Source organism: Choloepus didactylus, chromosome 3 (assembly GCF_015220235.1).
Source record: "Choloepus didactylus isolate mChoDid1 chromosome 3, mChoDid1.pri, whole genome shotgun sequence".
Lineage (NCBI taxonomy): Eukaryota > Metazoa > Chordata > Mammalia > Pilosa > Megalonychidae > Choloepus > Choloepus didactylus.
Window position 1 is genome coordinate 133,217,720 of NC_051309.1, and position 18,153 is coordinate 133,235,872.

Sequence of the window (18,153 nt, forward strand, 5' to 3'; positions counted from 1 at the left end):
GAGAAATAAACTCTCAAATGAAAAACTTAATGCAGCCTTTTAACAGGAGAACAGTTTCCTAATTATCCAGGAACAAGTATCATTTACCCTGTCTCCTGCTTTCAGCTCCATGCTGGTGAGTTGGGGAACATCATCTGTAAAGGAAGGAACCCTCAAGAAAGAGGTCCTAGGACATTATGGAGAAACTGAAAGCAGAAAACACCATTCTGGGGGAAAGAAACAAACTATTCCAGTTTAACAACTAGTCCCAACTAATAGAAAACATTGTGAAAATTTTAAAAGAAATGTAAGGGTAAAATAAAATTCATGAAATAAGTACTTAAGCCAGGCTGAGGCCAAAGGAGTGAATGGAGAACCAACCTATGAACTCAGAACTAAGAAGAAACATTCTGGATGAAATAGTATATGCAAAAATAACTTTGGATTAGTGATCAACAGACAAACTGGTTCTAAGCTCCATTTATTAGGATGGAAGAGAAAAAAATTTTTTTTCTCACATTGCTTAAAATTTGAACTTTTAACAGCTATTCAAAGTGGGCTATTGTGAGGTGAAGTAATAAACATCCTAAAATAGGAAACACTCCTAAAATCTCTGAAATTAAAACAATATTCTACAGTTAGCAGTTGATAGCCATTGAGTTTTTTCACAGGTATTTAAATTAACTAACTGATTACAGTGAGTCACACTCAGGTATGTTCAATAATTGAAGTTACATTTCTGAAACATGACATACTTGTGATTAGGCTTATGTTACTCATAACATTTTATTTAGTTTTAAGGGATATCATTTGGTATTATCTAGCTGCCAAATTAATAGATTATTTTGCTATTAAGTTTCTCATACAATGTTGATGCTGTCACCATATAAGGCACAATAACATTTTTAACAGAAAATAACGACAACCACTATATAGGCATGATTTTTGACAGAAGTTATGGAACTTACAAAGAAAGTCTTACCAAGAACCCAAACCATAATTAACATTTCAGTCCACGTGAACTGGGTGGTTTTCACCCTGAAGATCTGTTTGGGATAGTCAATGACGGTGACGTTTGGCAGCGTGGTGATGCCCTCAAACCTGTCGGAGGCATTGAACACGAGCAGGCCGAGGAAGATGATGAAGGAAGCAGCGTGCGCCACAAACTTCATAAAAGGGCTTCGCAGAATTTTCCCCAGCTGTAAAAGGACACACCCAAAGAGGAAAAGTTCTGCTTTAGAAAATGTGTCTTCCACTTATGACAACTACTATATAGGGTACAATAAAACAAGTAGATGAAATGAGAATACTTTAAAGTGCTGCTTCTGTTTCTGAAGAGCTATACATTGTGAAAAGAACTTTCAGAGGGATGCTTCTCCAAAAATAATTTAAGAAGTTTTCAAAATTCATTGTTTCTAAATAACCAATTTGTCTTAGGATATCCTGCTTTCATAGATGCATTTCTGGAAATTACAGGGCATATACAGGTCATTGTTATTATTTTTATATGGACTGTGAGAAATCAAGGTTTTTAGGATGGGGAACGGCATCCCAAATTTTTAATACGTAATTCCTTATTGCCTGTAATTGAAATTCAATATTTCATGTATTTATGTTGTGATGAGTTTGTAGGCTCATATAGCACATTAAAAACCCTCTGAAGATTTAAAAAAAAAAACATACTATTACAGAAATAAATTTTAGGTCTCATTTCCAAATATTCCAAAATCAAGTTGCAACTTACATGATATTTAAAAAGCAGGAACTATTAGAATCAGGATAAATATTTTATCTGTTACTACCCTAATAAGGAGAGGAAATTACACAACAATTAAAAACGCTAAGTAGGATAACTTAAAGTCATCTCTGAGTTTGGAAAAACATGGGAATAGTCCAAAAACACTTCTAAAGTTCAATTTATAAGTATTTTAAGGTAAGACCTTTAAAATCCCATGTGATACAATGTCCTTACAAGTCCCATGTTCTAGCAGAAATGAAAAACAATTCCTCCTGTCCCAAGGGCTTCTACAGTCCAAGAATTGGTACACTTGGTATATTTATCAAGTAAGCTCCCTATTCCACTCACTCACAACCTGCTTTTTAACTCAGTCTGTGACCTTTATAAGTATTGAGGTTCGTTTTCAAAAGACTCTAACTCCAAACAAATGTTTTGTATGTCTAGAATCTTAATCTGATGTCAATAAATTACCAACAATTGTCATATTTCTGGGAGTGAGTATGAATGCACACAGACAAGTATCACATTTTCCATATGAGACAGAAAAAAACTAAACAACCACAAATTTACACGTCACCATGCTGTGCACAGCTGCAAAAAAAGGACATTTGGAGTAGCTTATCCACAGCACAGAGCGAATTCTTGGGAGTTGCCAAGTCTGTTTCTCCTAAAGATTAAGCTTTGCAACTATAAATAACATGAAAAGAAAGCAGTATGTCTATCTTAAAAGTGGGATACATGTGGAGAATTCTTGTTTAGGTAGCCTTTCCACCCTAGGATACATTGTATATCTAGCACAGCATCTATAAACGTGGGCCCCAGAAATGGCTCATTTCCCCAAGCTTCCCTTCTCCGCTCAGCAGAGTTCACCACACTGTTATCTGCACTTGTACAAGTGCAGTGAAAAAAAAAAAGTGGAGCGGACCCCAAGATGCCTACTTTGAACCTGATGTAATGTAATAACTGATTAAGCTGCCCCAAGAGGAAAACACTTGTAAACTTGAACTTCCCAATTTATTTTCCCCAGAAAAGGAAATTTTGGGGGTGGGACAGTATGATTTTTTGCTTTATTGCAAGCTCTCTCATATTATTTATAGTTTTTAGCTGTTAGTGCTTATATAGTTGAAGAATCTTAAAGTACTTTTCCATAATATATAACAGAACTTAGTTAAGTCATCAAAGTTAATCAAAATGACAAACTTCCTGTCTTAAATTGCATGGGCAGCTCAAAAATGAAGTGAGAGGGGTGAATATCTTCCTACGTATGTGGGTTCTGCAGAGCCTCTACACAGGGGAGACTGCTAGCCAGAGAGATGACGGATCACCAGGATCATTTTTAAGTCGCCTTGACTCATTTTGCCTGAAACCGCCTCTGATTTAAACTAAACCAGATTTTGGAATACAAAAACAGGATTAAAGGATCTCTGAACAGCTCCCTCTCCTTGTCAGTGCCTTTTATTAACCTAATAAGATTGTTAGCATGACGGGTATTCCTTTCTACATCTTGTTTAGCAGATCTCTAAAGCATGATTTAATCAACTCTGCACTGAGAAGCTAACAGGGGGATAAAGGTGGTGAAAGAAATGATTCACGCAAAAGTAAACGAACAATCTGAAAACCCAAAGCCCCCAAATCCAAAGTCTACAGTGTTCAGAACTTTCTGAAGGAACAGAGGGCTAGGGCAACCTGACATGAACTTTCTTAAAGACCGTGGATAATACAACTGTTCTCAAACTTAATACCCCCAGCTTTAGAGTTCTTCTGACACATTCAGAGTTGCCACTCTAGTTCCCAGATTAACTGTTTCTTGGGCTTTTCTTCCACAGGCTCTATTTATTAAGTTGCCAACAGAATCAGCACAAGTGCTGCTTCACTCAAGCAGCTTTCCTCCTCCCTGTCTACCACGGGGATTTTATCTTAAAAGCCTACGTATTATATGGCTGCAAATGTGATCTATCCCCCCAGTACCAAATCCCTTTTCATCCTTTATTTGAATTGATCCAGTAATTTAAAAGCAGAAGCTGTGTCCTTGAGCCAATTAACATTCAAGACAGGATGGATAAGATCCTTGAGTGGGGAGCTTTTTCTTTTTCATCCCAAAGGGACACAGTAAGCCAATCCCAGAGGACACGGGTGCTGGAAAGCCTGTACCCTGCTGCAAGGTGCGATCCAGTAGCCGACGGCGAGGAACGGGAGGCCCAAGGCCACGACCAGCACAACCAGACACTTGATAGCTATGGTCTGTTCCCGCAGGCCCGAGAGGTTCTCGTACCAGATCGTCAACAGCTGCTGCTGGCAGTTGGGGTGAGCCACAAACTGTTGGTGTAGAGGGAGAGAGAGAGGTTACCAGGCCAAGTCAACAGTTCAACTACTGAATGCATGTGCTCCTAAAGATGGTGATGTACATTCTCCAGAATATGGGCTTTGGAAGGTTCGGGTAACATTCGCCTTTGTTTTCCTTACTTTTCCAAAACCTCCTCTGAACTAATAGAACTAAAGTGGAAACAAAAGGATAAGATGGATGTTGCCCTTAATCACAATTCTTCTTATAGAAACTCTACATAATTCACAGATTCCTCTCTGGAATCTGTGTGGCATCTGGTTACCATTGTCAAAACATACCATGTCTTTGCTATCTGTCAGTTTACCTACATTTGGTTCAAAATGGAAGAGAAAAAATTTATTTGGTTTATTGTAGACCATAGCTAAAAGAGAAATGTGTTATACAGTTCAGCAAGCAACCTCTGTAATGCTACATGTATAAAAAGTATGTACATGATGTGCCTATGCGAATGTATGCACTATCACTGAGAATTTGCCAAACAAAACAAAACAAAAAAAAACAATGAACCTGCAGATATTATGCCCGGGCCACACTTTCAGTGCTTCCAGGAACAGGTATCAAATGCTGCTTCCTTCCTAATCAGAAGTCTTTCCCTTTCTTATTGCTCCCTAAATCACAGACTAAAAGAACACAAACTTTTATCTCCATCATTCTCTTATAACCACAATTCTAATCAGTGGAAAATGAGCAAATTCCATTTATTTCAGCCCTGCCACTTGATTTCACTAAGTCATCTACCTGTATCTATTTAGTGACCTGTATTTCTTTACAGTTCTGTCATTATTCACATAGCAAAATGTATTTGCAGTCAGGCCCATGTAAAGGTCCCAATGTCAAAAAGGTGCCCATTTGTTCACAGATCTGCCTTTCTTTGATCGGCTAGGTGAGCATTTGCCCAAGCTCAGGCATTATTTAAGGGTCATTCAAAAGTTATCTATGAGTGTTGAGATTTTTTAAAAAAAAATGTTTTTAGCAACACAAATATCAAATTATCACTACCCTCTAAAAGACAGAATAAACAATAACAGTGAACCTGTTTTGAAGTACCTGTGAAATGTTTTTGAGAACTCTGAGAGGCAAGAGAGCAACTGCAGTTCCCACTTGGGAAAATGTTCATCTTTAGTCAAGTTCTAGTCAGTGATCCCAATGATTCTCAGTAATTTTGGGCAATTCCTCAAGGTATTTGGCTATATTATCAATAGCAAACCTACAAGTACTTGAACAGGTTTCTATTTACTGGTATATAGTTTCCCATCAGCTCTTTTCATTAACCCACCCCTCCTGCCCCCCAGAATAAGAAGTAGAGACCCAATTTCCATGAAATTCCAGCTTTCTCCCCAGTGTGCATCCTTCCTGTGGGGAGTCCACTGATCACCACTCTGGCAGCCTCACTATGCAAGAGAACTTGATGAGCCACTGACAAAGAGTTGGAAATACTTATGTGAATTATTACAATAATACTAACTAGTAGGGTTTGGGAGATGTAAAGTATTAAGACAGAAAATGTTACCTTTTCTTGCTTCATGAGTTCAACGTAAAAAGCATTTTTTTCCTTATAAATTCCACTCAATTCAGTCATAAAAACCCCAAAGCCCAGTAGTCATTGCTAGCCTCTAAGTGTATATTAGATATTCTTTCCCAAACTCAAGATTTTGCCATTTTTCCAAGGTTCTGATTTTTGCAAACAGCATTTCATAAACTAATATGGTCATTATTTGAACTCATGATAAAATGTGGATATAATCAAGATAAAAGGCCTCCTGGGGTCTCAGGGACAACTTCCTGAGATTCTTCTTGAGAACTTCTCCAAACTTCTACTTCTGCCCCTGGATCATTTTCTCCCTGTTTCACCCCTACTTCTGTGTTGAAAATCCACATCCCATCTAGTTTCCTTCACTCATCAAAATGTCCCTCTTTTAGGAACTCTAATGCAGTATCAGAGTGTTGTACTAAATGACAAGTGATCACTGTTCTAGGGCACACAGTAAGAACTCAATAAATGTGAGTTATTAGAATAGAGACTTTGACTCCATATGCTTTTCAAGAACATAAACAGAATTTAAATTAGTCTTAACTTGAAGGTTGGTCCAAATGTATTGGTGTCTGAAGGATGTGCAATTGTGGGAAGTTGGTCAGATGAAAAGAAAAGGCAGTTTTGCTAGCTCTGGTCTGGCCAGGCTAGGCTTAGGTGCATTCAGGGAGAACTAGGTGGAACATTTCACGTCATCAAATCAGAACAGCACAGGGAAGTCAGCCGTGCAAGGGTTCCTGATGCAAGAGAGAAAATCTCCGTGATGTTAAGAGACAGGCAGACATGTCCATATCAAATCAATGGGCATATTTCCCTTTTGGGAGTATCTGGCCTTTCTCAAGCTTTAAACACTTGAGGACAGAAATATTAATGTTGTAGTATGGCCTGCTTGTCCTGCTCTCCTTTTAAAATTTGAACATGTCCTTTACGGCCATAATTACATTTGTATAAAGGTTGCACAGCTTAAAAGATTTGATAGAAATCAGTTCTTTCAATATGGCACACATACAATCAATCTTCGACTTGTTACTTTTATGATATGGTACAAACACTTAATATATGTTAAATACTAGCTAAAACTGTGATTTTGCATCTTGCTTGTTACATCTTAAACTTCAGTTTAACAGTTATATTTTCTCTACTGAGGCTTCTACTCTCTTCTTTTTTGAGATAATAATACACCACCACGTGTCACCTGTTGATTCCTTTTAATCCATGAAGGAAAACACAAGTAGAATTTTCCTCCAATGACTTAAAATCCTAACACAGGTACAAAAGGGGCATTTAAAAGAGAAAATAAAACTAATACAACAATAGCAAATGAAGAAAGAAAAGCTAATCCCTCTAGGAGATGAGTTTTGCTCTTTCAGTGACTTCAATATAGGGCAGTGATCTTTATCCCTTAAAACTGCTTTACTTCCTCAGAAATATTCTTATGTCACCACACCATTTATAGCCAGATGGATAAAATTTGGATGCTTTTTCTTGACTTCAGTCAACCAGTAAATTGAAACTGTTACAAAAATAATTACCCCTTTTGAGGCTTTCTGATTTAAAGGAAGAATGCTTGACACAGAAGAAAATCTCAGTCTTTCAATGGTACAAAATTACTGCAGCACTGAAAACAAATTTTTTTTTCTCCTGCTAAATGACTGATAGATTATAAACCAAGTACCAATCAGGACAGGTTACACAAAATAACTTAATAATTTTAAACTTAAAAAAATTCACGTTATGCCGCCTCTTCATCAAATCTTCACAAGAACTACATTCACAGGAATATTATCGTGCAAAAACATGGTAGGAACACTCTGTTCTTGTTTTTAATGGCATTGTCAGTCACAATTCATATGATTTAAAAGAAAATAGTCTTGTGAATAAAAACAAAGGGATTCAATTTCTTTTTAAAGTTCTTTGGATTGTGAATTATAAACTGAAAACTCAGCTCATAGAGGTTTCATGAGTTTCGAACCCACTGAGTGCAAAGTGCCCTGTTATCCCTCAGTACCTGAGCACAGACCTGACCTGGGGGCTGCAGAGAAACTCAGAATCAGGCCTGGGTAGAGGAGGCTGGACAGCACATGCACCCCAGTTCTGCAGTATCTTTACCACTCTCTTATAGCATTTCTCAAATGCTGGGCTGTCCCCACAAGCTTTCTGCATACTCAGTGGGATAATTTTATGTGTTTGTATGGCCACGTGCCTTCTTCTTTTATTTATTTATTTATTTATTATTTTTTTTTTAATCTTCATTTTATTAAGATATATTCACATACCACGCAGTCATACAAAACAAATCGTCCTTTCGATTGTTTACAGTACCATTACATAGTGGTACATTCATCACCCAAATCAATCCCTGACACCTTCATTAGCACACACACAAAAATAACAAGAATAATAATTAGAGTGAAAAAGAGCAATTGAAGTAAAAAAGAACACTGGGTACCTTTGTCTGTTTGTTTCCTTCCCCTATTTTTCTACTCATCCATCCATAAACTAGACAAAGTGGAGTGTGGTCCTTATGGCTGTCCCAATCCCATTGTCACCCCTCATAAGCTACATTTTTATACAACTGTCTTCGAGATTCATGGGTTCTGGGTTGTAGTTTGATAGTTTCAGGTATCCACCACCAGCTACCCCAATTCTTTAGAACCTAAAAAGGGTTGTCTAAAGTGTGCATAAGAGTGCCCACCAGAGTGACCTCTCGGCTCCTTTTGGAATCTCTCTGCCACTGAAGCTTATTTCATTTCCTTTCACATCCCCCTTTTGGTCAAGAAGATGTTCTCCGTCCCACGATGCCAGGTCTACATTCCTCCCCGGGAGTCATATTCCACGTTGCCAGTGAGATTCACTCCCCTGGGTGTCTGATCCCACGTAGCGGGGAGGGCAGTGATTTCACCTTTCAAGTTGGCTTAGCTAGAGAGACAGGGCCACAATCTGAGCAACGAAGAGGCATTCGGGAGGAGGCTCTTGGGCACAACCATAGGGAGGCCTAGCCTCTCCTTTGCAGCAACCGTCTTCCCAAGGGTAAAACCTGTGGTAGAGGGCTCAACCCATCAAACCACCAGTCCCCTATGTCTGTGGTCATGTTAGCAACCATGGAGGTGGGGTAGGCAAATACCCCTGCATTCTCCACAGGCTCCTCAAGGGGGCACTACATCTTTTTTTTTTCCTTGTTTTTCTTTCTTTTTTTTTTTTTTAACATTCCCTTCTTTTTTAAATCAACTGTATGAAAAAAAAGTTAAAAAGAAAACAAACATACAATAAAAGAACATTTCAAAGAGACCATAACAAGGGAATAAGAAAAAGACAACTAACCTAAGATAAATGCTTAACTTCCAACATGTTCCTACTTTACCCCAAGAAAGTTACCTAATATAGCAACATTTCTGTGAACTTGTTCCTACTATATCCATCAGAAATTAACAGACCATAGTCATTCCTGGGCATCCCCAGAACGTTAAATAGCTTATCTGTTCTTCTTGGATTATTGCTCCCCCTTCCTTAATTGCTTTCTATTGCTAGTTCCCCTACATTCTACATTATAAACCATTTGTTTTACATTTTTCAAAGTTCACATTAGTGGTAGCATATAATATTTCTCTTTTTGTGCCTGGCTTATTTCGCTCAGCATTATGTCTTCAAGGTTCATCCATGTTGTCATATGTTTCACGAGATCGTTCGTTCTTACTGCCGCGTAGTATTCCATCGTGTGTATATACCACATTTTATTTATCCACTCATCTGTTGAAGGACATTTGGGTTGTTTCCATCTCTTGGCTATTGTGAATAATGCTGCTATGAACATTGGCGTGCAGATATCTGTTCGTGTCACTGCTTTCCGATCTTCCAGGTATATACCGAGAAGTGCAATCGCTGGGTCGAATGGTAACTCTATATCTAGTTTTCTAAGGAACTGCCAGACTGACTTCCAGAGTGGCTGAACCATTATACAGTCCCACCAACAATAAATAAGAGTTCCAATTTTTCCACATCCCCTCCAGCATTTGTAGTTTCCTGTTTGTTTAATGGCAGCCATTCTAACTGGTGTTAGATGGTATCTCATTGTGGTCTTAATTTGCATCTCTCTAATAGCTAGTGAAGCTGAACATTTTTTCATGTGTTTCTTGGCCATTTGTATTTCCTCTTCAGAGAACTGTCTTTTCATATCTTTTGCCCATTTTATAATTGGGCCGACTGTACTACTGTCATTGAGTTGTAGGATTTCTTTATATATGCAAGATATCAGTCTTTTGTCAGATACATGGTTTCCAAAAATTTTTTCCCATTGAGTTGGCTGCCTCTTTACCTTTTTGAGAAATTCCTTTGAGGTGCAGAAACTTCTAAGCTTCAGGAGTTCCCATTTATCTATTTTCTCTTTTATTGCTTGTGCTTTGGGTGCAAAGTCTAGGAAGTGGCCACCTAATACAAGGTCTTGAAGATGTTTTCCTACATTATCTTCTAGGAGTTTTATGGTACTTTCTTTTATATTGAGATCTTTGGTCCATTTTGAGTTAATTTTTGTGTAGGGGGTGAGGTAGGGGTCCTCTTTCATTCTTTTGGATATGGATATCCAACTCTCCCAGCCCCATTTGTTGAAAAGACCATTATGGCTCAGTTCAGTGACTTTGGGGGCCTTATCAAAGATCAGTCGGCCATAGATCTGAGGGTCTATCTCTGAATTCTCAATTCGATTCCATTGATCTATATGTCTGTCTTTGTGCCAGTACCATGCTGTTTTGGCAACTGTGGCTTTATAATAAGCTTCAAAGTCAGGGAGTGTAAGTCCTCCCACTTTGTTTTTCTTTTTTAGAGTGTCTTTAGCAATTCGAGGCATCTTCCCTTTCCAAATAAATTTGATAACTAGCTTTTCCAAGTCTGCAAAGTAGGTTGTTGGAATTTTGATTGGGATTGCATTGAATCTGTAGATGAGTTTGGGTAGAATTGACATCTTAATGACATTTAGTCTTCCTATCCATGAACATGGAATATTTTTCCATCTTTTAAGGTCCCCTTCTATTTCTTTTAGTAGAGTTATGTAGTTTTCTTTGTATAGGTCTTTTACATCTTTGGTTAAGTTTATTCCTAGGTACTTGATTTTTTTAGTTGCTATCGAAAATGGTGTCTTTTTCTTGAGTGTCTCTTCAGTTTGTTCATTTCTAGCATATAGAAACATTACTGACTTATGTGCATTAATCTTGTATCCCGCTACTTTGCTAAATTTGTTTATTAGCTCTAGTAGCTGTATCGTCGATTTCTCAGGGTTTTCTAGATATAAGATCATATCATCTGCAAACAATGACAGTTTTACTTCTTCTTTTCCAACTTGGATGCCTTTTATTTCTTTGTCTTGCCAGATTGCCCTGGCTAGCACTTCCAGCACAATGTTGAATAACAGTGGTGACAGCGGGCATCCTTGTCTTGTTCCTGATCTTAGGGGGAAGGCTTTCAGTCTCTCACCATTGAGTACTATGCTGGCTGTGGGTTTTTCATATATGCTCTTTATCATGTTGAGGAAGTTTCCTTCAATTCCTACCTTTTGAAGTGTTTTTATCAAAAAGGGATGTTGGATTTTGTCAAATGCTTTTTCAGCATCTATTGAGATGATCAATTGATTTTTCCCTTTTGACTTGTTAATGTGTTGTAATACATTGATTGATTTTCTTATGTTGAACCATCCTTGCATGCCTGGAATGAACCCCACTTGGTCATGGTGTATGATTTTTTTAATGTGTCTTTGGATTCGATTTGCAAGTATTTTCTTGAGGATTTTTGCATCTATATTCATTAGGGAGATTGGCCAGTAGTTTTCCTTTTTTGTAGCATCTTTGCCTGGTTTTGGTATTAGATTGATGTTAGCTTCATAAAATGAGTTAGGCAGTGTTCCATTTTCTTCAATGTTTTGAAAGAGTTTGAGTAAGACTGGTGTCAGTTCTTTCTGGAAAGTTTGGTAGAATTCCCCTGTGAAGCCATCTGGCCCTGGGCATTTATTTGTGGGAAGATTTTTGATGACTGATTGGCTCTCTTTGCTTGTGATGGGTTGGTTGAGGTCTTCTATTTCTTCTCTGGTCAGTCTAGGTTGTTCATATGTTTCCAGGAAATTGTCCATTTCTTCTACATTATCCAGTTTGTTGCCATACAGTTGTTCATAGTATCCTCTTATAATTTTTTTAATTTCTTCAGGATCTGCAGTTATGTCACCTTTTTCATTCATTATTTTGTTTATATGGGTCTTCTCTCTTTTTGATTTTGTCAGTCTAGCTAGGGGCTTGTCAATCTTGTTGATCTTCTCAAAGAACCAACTTTTGGTGATATTTATCCTCTCTATTGTTTTTTTGTTCTCTATGTCATTTATTTCTGCTTTAATCCTTGTTATTTCTTTTCCTGTACTTGGTTTAGGATTGGTTTGCTGTTCATTTTCTAGCTTCTTCAGTTGATCCATTAGTTCTTTGATTTTGGCTCTTTCTTCCTTTTTAATATATGCGTTTAGTGCTATAAATTTCCCCCTCAGCACTGCTTTTGCTGCATCCCATAGGTTTTGGTATGTTGTGTTCTCATTTTCATTCGTCTCTATATATTTAGCAATTTCTCTTGCTATTTCTTCTTTAACCCACTGATTGTTTAGGAGTGTGTTGTTTAACCTCCAGGTATTTGTGAATTTTCTAAGTCTCTGATGGTTATTGACTTCTAATTATATTCCATTGTGGTCAGAGAATGTGCTTTGAATAATTTCTATCTTTTTAAATTTATTGAGGCTTGTTTTATGTCCCAGCATATGATCTATTCTGGAGAAAGTTCCGTGAGCACTAGAAAAGTATGTGTATCCTGGTGATTTGGGATGTAATGTCCTGTATATGTCTGTTAAATCTAATTCATTTATCAGATTGTTTAGGTTTTCAATTTCCTTACTGGTCTTCTGTCTGGTTGATCTATCTATAGGAGAGAGTGATGTGTTGAAGTCTCCCACAATTATTGTGGAAACATCAATTGCTTCCTTTAGTTTTGCCAGTGTTTCTCTCATGTATTTTGTGGCACCTTGATTGGGTGCATAGACATTTACGATTGTTATTTCTTCTTGCTGAATTGCCCCTTTTATTAGTATGTAGTGGCCTTCTTTGTCTCTCAAAACATCCCTGCATTTGAAGTCTATTTTATCTGAGATTAATATTGCTACACCTGCTTTCTTTTGGCTGTAGCTTGCATGAAATATTTTTTTCCATCCTTTCACTTTCAGTTTCTTTGTGTCCCTGTGTCTAAGATGAGTCTCTTGTATGCAACATATTGATGGTTCATTTTTTTTGATCCATTCTGCGAATCTATATCTTTTAATTGGGGAGTTTAATCCATTTACATTCAACGTTATAACCGTGAAGGCATTTCTTGAATCAGCCATCTTATCCTTTGGTTTATGTTTGTCATATTTTTCCCCTCTGTCTATTAATATCCTTTATTGTACCCATACCGAATCTCTTTAGTACTGAACCTTTCTCCAAGTCTCTCTGTCCTGTCTTTGTTTCTCTGTCTGTAGGGCTCCCTTTAGTATCTCCAGTAGGGCAGGTCTCTTGTTAGCAAATTCTCTCAGCATTTGTTTGTCTGTGAAAAATTTAAGCTCTCCCTCAAATTTGAAGGAGAGCTTTGCTGGATAAAGTATTCTTGGCTGGAAATTTTTCTCACTCAGAATTTTAAATATATCGTGCCACTGCCTTCTTGCCTCCATGGTGGCTGCTGAGTAGTCACTACTTAGTCTTATGCTGTTTCCTTTGTATGTGGTGAATTGCTTTTCTCTTGCTGCTTTCAGAACTTGCTCCTTCTCTTCTGTGTTTGATAGTGTGATCAGTATATGTCTCGGAGTGGGTTTATTTGGATTTATTCTATTTGGGGTTCGCTGAGCATTTATGATTTGTGTATTTATGTTGTTTAGAAGATTTGGGAAGTTTTCCCCAACAATTTCTTTGAATACTCTTCCTAGACCTTTACCCTTTTCTTCCCCTTCTGGGACACCAATGAGTCTTATATTTGGACGTTTCATATTATCTGTCATATCCCTGAGGTCCATTTCGATTTTTTCAATTTTTTTCCCCATTCTTTCTTTTATGCTTTCATTTTCCATTCTGTCATCTTCGAGGTCACTGATTCGTTGTTCAACTTCCTCTAGTCTTGTACTATGAGCGTCCAGAATCTTTTTAATTTGGTCAACAGGTTCTTTAATTTCCATAAGATCATCCATTTTTTTATTTAGTCTTGCAATGTCTTCTTTATGCTCTTCTAGGGTCTTCTTGATTTCCTTTGTCTCCTGTACTATGGTCTCATTGTTCATCTTTAGTTCTTTGAGTAGCTGCTCTAGGTGCTGTGTCTCTTCTGACCTTTTGATTTGGGTGCTTGGGCTTGGGTTATCCATATCGTCTGTTTTTTTCATATGCTTTATAATTTTCTGTTGTTTTTGGCCTCGTGGCATTTGCTGAACTTGATAGGGTTCTTTTAGGATTTGTAGACCAATTGAAGTCCTTATCTCTAATTTATCAGTTCTACAGCTTTGTGGAGTACACTTTCTCTAACTAACCAGCAGGTGGCGTCCACGAGCCACCTGTTCTCCACAAGCCAGTTCTCCCCTGCTTAGCCTTTTTGGTGAGTGGGGGAGTGAGTCTTGTGGGGTCCAATTGGTGTACCAAGCTTGCGTGTGTAGTTGGTGTTGCCTGCCCTGTATATGGGGCGTGTTTCTGGGCAGTCAGGGAGGGGGGGTGGCTCTAACAATCAAATCTCCCTGGTGATCCTAGAGTTTTAAAGCTGCTGCAATAGTCTAATCCTTCAGTTCAGTCCTGCCACAGTCTGTCTCTGCCACTGACCCACAAGTCCTTGGTATTGGCGTATGGCTCCTGAGACCCTCAAGTGGGCCCCTCTTCCAGGCCGTGCACCCCGGGTCCTCTGTTGAGGGATGACTGTGCTATGTCACAGGTGAGTGCCGTCCCCCCAGGGCAGTTCTGGGCTGCTGGGCTGTGTAGGGAGGCTCCCAGTCTGCTGAAATGATGGCTGAATGGGGCTTTGTTAATTCACACTGCTCTACCTTCCCAACTCTGGGACAATCAGCTGAGGTTGCAGGGAAGGCTAATGTCCACACCCAGTTTTGTGGTGTGTGCCTGTTATTTGAAGCACTTCCGTCACACTGGGTTGTCTGGGGCAGTTCTGGGCTATGGGGCTGGCGATGGGCAGGAGTGTTTCCTGTCCACCAGGATGGTGGCTGTGAGCGGACACCCCCCTTTTCTTGGGAAGTTGTGGTGTTTAGTGAATTTTCTCAGCCACTGGATTATTGCGTTTTGTCTCAGAGCTCTCCTAGTTCTGCTCTTGACTTGACCTGCCCAAATTGCAAGTCTTTGAAGCTTTCTGTATTGGGCTTCTTACAGTAATTGTTTTAGAAAAAGAAAAAAGGATTAAAAAAAAAAAAAAAGGGCCCTCCTCAGAGATCTAATGGGTTATTGAAATGCTAAGAGACAAAGCAACCAGGGCCATTAAGGAAAGGTCCACAGGGCAGAGAGATCAGCTTTTCTTTGGGATTTGCATATGCGCCTCAGGGCCTGAGCTCGGGCCTGGGCTCTGCCCTTCTGCTTTCTATGTTCACCAGAACTCGAAAAATCCTCCACTTTTATTTTGGAGTTTTTCATGTTGTTTTTTTTCTATGCCTGTCTCCTCTCCGCTGGGCTGGCTGCTCTCAGATTCTCTGGTGTCTGGTCTCAGTCTATCTATGGTTGGAGTTTGGATCAGTAGAATGATTTTCCAATAAGGGCTGCCACTGAAATTCTCCCTTCTCCTTCCCGGAGCTGACAGCCCCTCCTCCCACAGGACTGAGCCTGGCAGGGAGGGGCGCGGGTCCCCTGGCCGCAAAAACTTACAGATTTCGCTGATCTCAGCAGTTCCACATTTTCATGAGTGTTGTATGAAGTATGCCCAAAGTCAGATTGCTCTGTGGTGTCCAGTCCACGCAGTTCCTGGCTTTCTACCTACTTTCCTGGAGGAGTAACTAAAACATACAGCTCACCAGTCTGCCATCTTGCCCCGCCCAACCTCGCCTTCTTCTTTTAGAAGATTTTTCTGCAGTTAAACTTAATCCCCCTATGGAGGAATTATGAGAGCACAGAGAAAGGATTCAAGAAATGTTCCCCTCTTTTCTAGAGCCCCACTCTCCAGATTCAATGGTCTATCAAGTTCTGGTATCTTTTACTTTTGTCAAGGGCTTTCTCACGGTAGACATAGCTCACTATGAAACAGATAGAACTCTCATTATTTCTATGGGGGAGCAAGTGATTTTCTGCCTCAAATCACAGAACAGGGTAGAGACACAGAGTTAGAAAGCAAGATTTTTTGGACAAATAGATCATAATTCTAACTGGACAAAATGAGTGCTTTTACTTAAAAGTTGATTTTCTTGTACCCATTTTCATAAAATCAAATTTTATCATATACTGTATTCTATTCTGTCTGTGTGGAATAATACAGATAACTCTGCAAACAGTATATAAAATCCTTCCAGTTATATGATTTATCTTAGAGACCTCTCAGAAATTATTCAAGGATGAATAATCTTCAAAATCCACTCCCTAACAGCAATCATACATTACTGCCTATTCCCCACCAGTAGCAAATCATTGCCCCTTTCACTAACAGCATGGGAAATTGCAATTTTTTATTCTTTGATAAGTTGAGAGATGGAATATGGTATTTGCATATTGGCTTACCCAAAGGTCTGAAAAATTTAAATACGTTTGCTAGTCATTTGAATTTTCTTTTCTCTGCATTACCTATTCAAGCCCTTTGCTTATGTTTCTAGGGTTCTCTGGATGCTTTCCTTATAAATCTGCTTGAGCTCTTTGGGTATTAAGACGATCACTCCTTGTAAGTTGTAATTGAGAAAAAAATTTTTTCCAATTTGTTTGCTCTTTGTTTCTTTGCTGATAATCTTCCTGACATAAAGAGATTTTCAAATTCCATTGCTTTTACACTGGAAATCCTTTTCCACATGTTCATGTATCTCCTATTTCCACTGTTCTGGTTTGCTAATGCTGCCATTATGCAAAACACCATAGACAGATTGACTTCTATAAAGGGGATTTATTCAAGTACAAATTTACCGTTCTAAGGCCATAAAAGTGTGCACACTAAGGCATCAACATGAGGATACCTTCACTGAAGAATGGCCAATGGCATCCACAACACCTCTGTCAGCTGGGAAAGCATGTAGCTGGCATCTGCTGGTCCTTTGCTCCCAGGATGCACTTCAAAATGGCTTTCTTCAAAATGTCTCTGGGCTTGTCCCGCTTAGCTTCTTCAGCTCCTGTGCATCTAAGTGTCGGAGTCCTCTCTTAGCGACTCCAGAGCAAATTCTGGGCTGGTATCTCCAAACATCTCCAAGCATCTCAAAGCATCAGCAAGTATCTCTCCAAAAGTCTCTCTCAGCTGATCTGAGCTCCTTCTGTCTGTGAGTTCTTTTATAGGACTCCAGTAATTTAATTAAGACCCACCCTGAATCGGCAGGGTCCAAATCTCCATGGAAATAATTTAATCAAATGTTTCCTCCCTAATCAACAGATGAAGCAGTCTGCCCCCACAAGACTGCATTAAAGAATATGGCTTTTCTGGGGGACATAATATATTAACCTGACACATCTATGTTTTCATTTTCTGGATTAACTGCATTTGAGCTCTTTAAGGCCTGGGTTGAACTTGTGATTTGATTCCTAGGTGTATTAGTTTTCCATGGCTGCTGTAACAAATTACCACAAACTGGATGGCTTAAAACAGAAATTTATACTCTCACATATCTGAAAGCCAGAAGCTCAAAATCAGTAACACTGGACTGAAATCAAAGTGTCAACAGAGCTATGCTCTCTCTGGATGCTGTAGGGGAGAATCTGTTCATTGACTCTTCCAACTTCTGTGTGGCTGCCAGCACTTCTTGGCTTGTGGCTGCACCACTCCAATCTCTGCTTCCACGGTCACGTTGCTTTTGTTTCTTCTGTGTGTGCTGTATGTGTCACATTTCCCTCTGCCTCCCTCTGATAAAGATACTTGTGATTGCATTTAGATCCCCCCCCCAGATAAATCAGGATAATCTATCTCAAGATCCTTAACTCAATCACATCTGCAAAGTCTTTGCCATATAAGATTTCCAACACTTTAACAAATATTTCTTGTGTAGCATAAAACAAATGAAACCAGAAATGCTTGCAAAGTCCTAAATTTTTTTTCAATTCCAAATACATTTTTTTTGTTTCCTGGTGATTGACTGATAGCAAAATTATTATTAATGACACCTTCTACATGGTGGCCTACACATCTATTTATTTAAAATCAGAATGTAGGAAAGCATTCATTCTACAGGACAGTTTGGTTAACAGAAGCACATCTGTAGATGAGTTGTCTGTGCTAATATGACACTTTCAAAGCAATGAGAAAGAACAAGTGACAACTGAAATCAATTCTCTCCTCTCAGGTGCCAAAGAGAAAAGATTCATATTTCAAGACCTGTGAATAAATGTCCAGAGAGTTTTCTAAAAACGGTTTTATATC

The 18,153-nt window shown here is 38.8% G+C and overlaps 1 protein-coding gene across 5 annotated transcripts in view; it reads right to left on the minus strand.

Annotated features, from left to right (window-relative positions):
• The window catches only part of TRPC3 (transient receptor potential cation channel subfamily C member 3), a 78,783-nt gene that overhangs the window by 30,620 nt on the left and 30,010 nt on the right, over window positions 1–18,153 (minus strand). For all 5 annotated transcript variants that reach the window (XM_037830583.1, XM_037830582.1, XM_037830581.1 and 2 more), the window contains exons 4-5: window positions 3,869–4,033; window positions 962–1,178 (exon numbers count right to left, since the gene is read on the minus strand). In XM_037830583.1, the coding sequence (XP_037686511.1) occupies window positions 962–1,178; window positions 3,869–4,033 (382 nt within the window). The remainder of the gene's footprint in view (window positions 1–961; window positions 1,179–3,868; window positions 4,034–18,153) is intronic.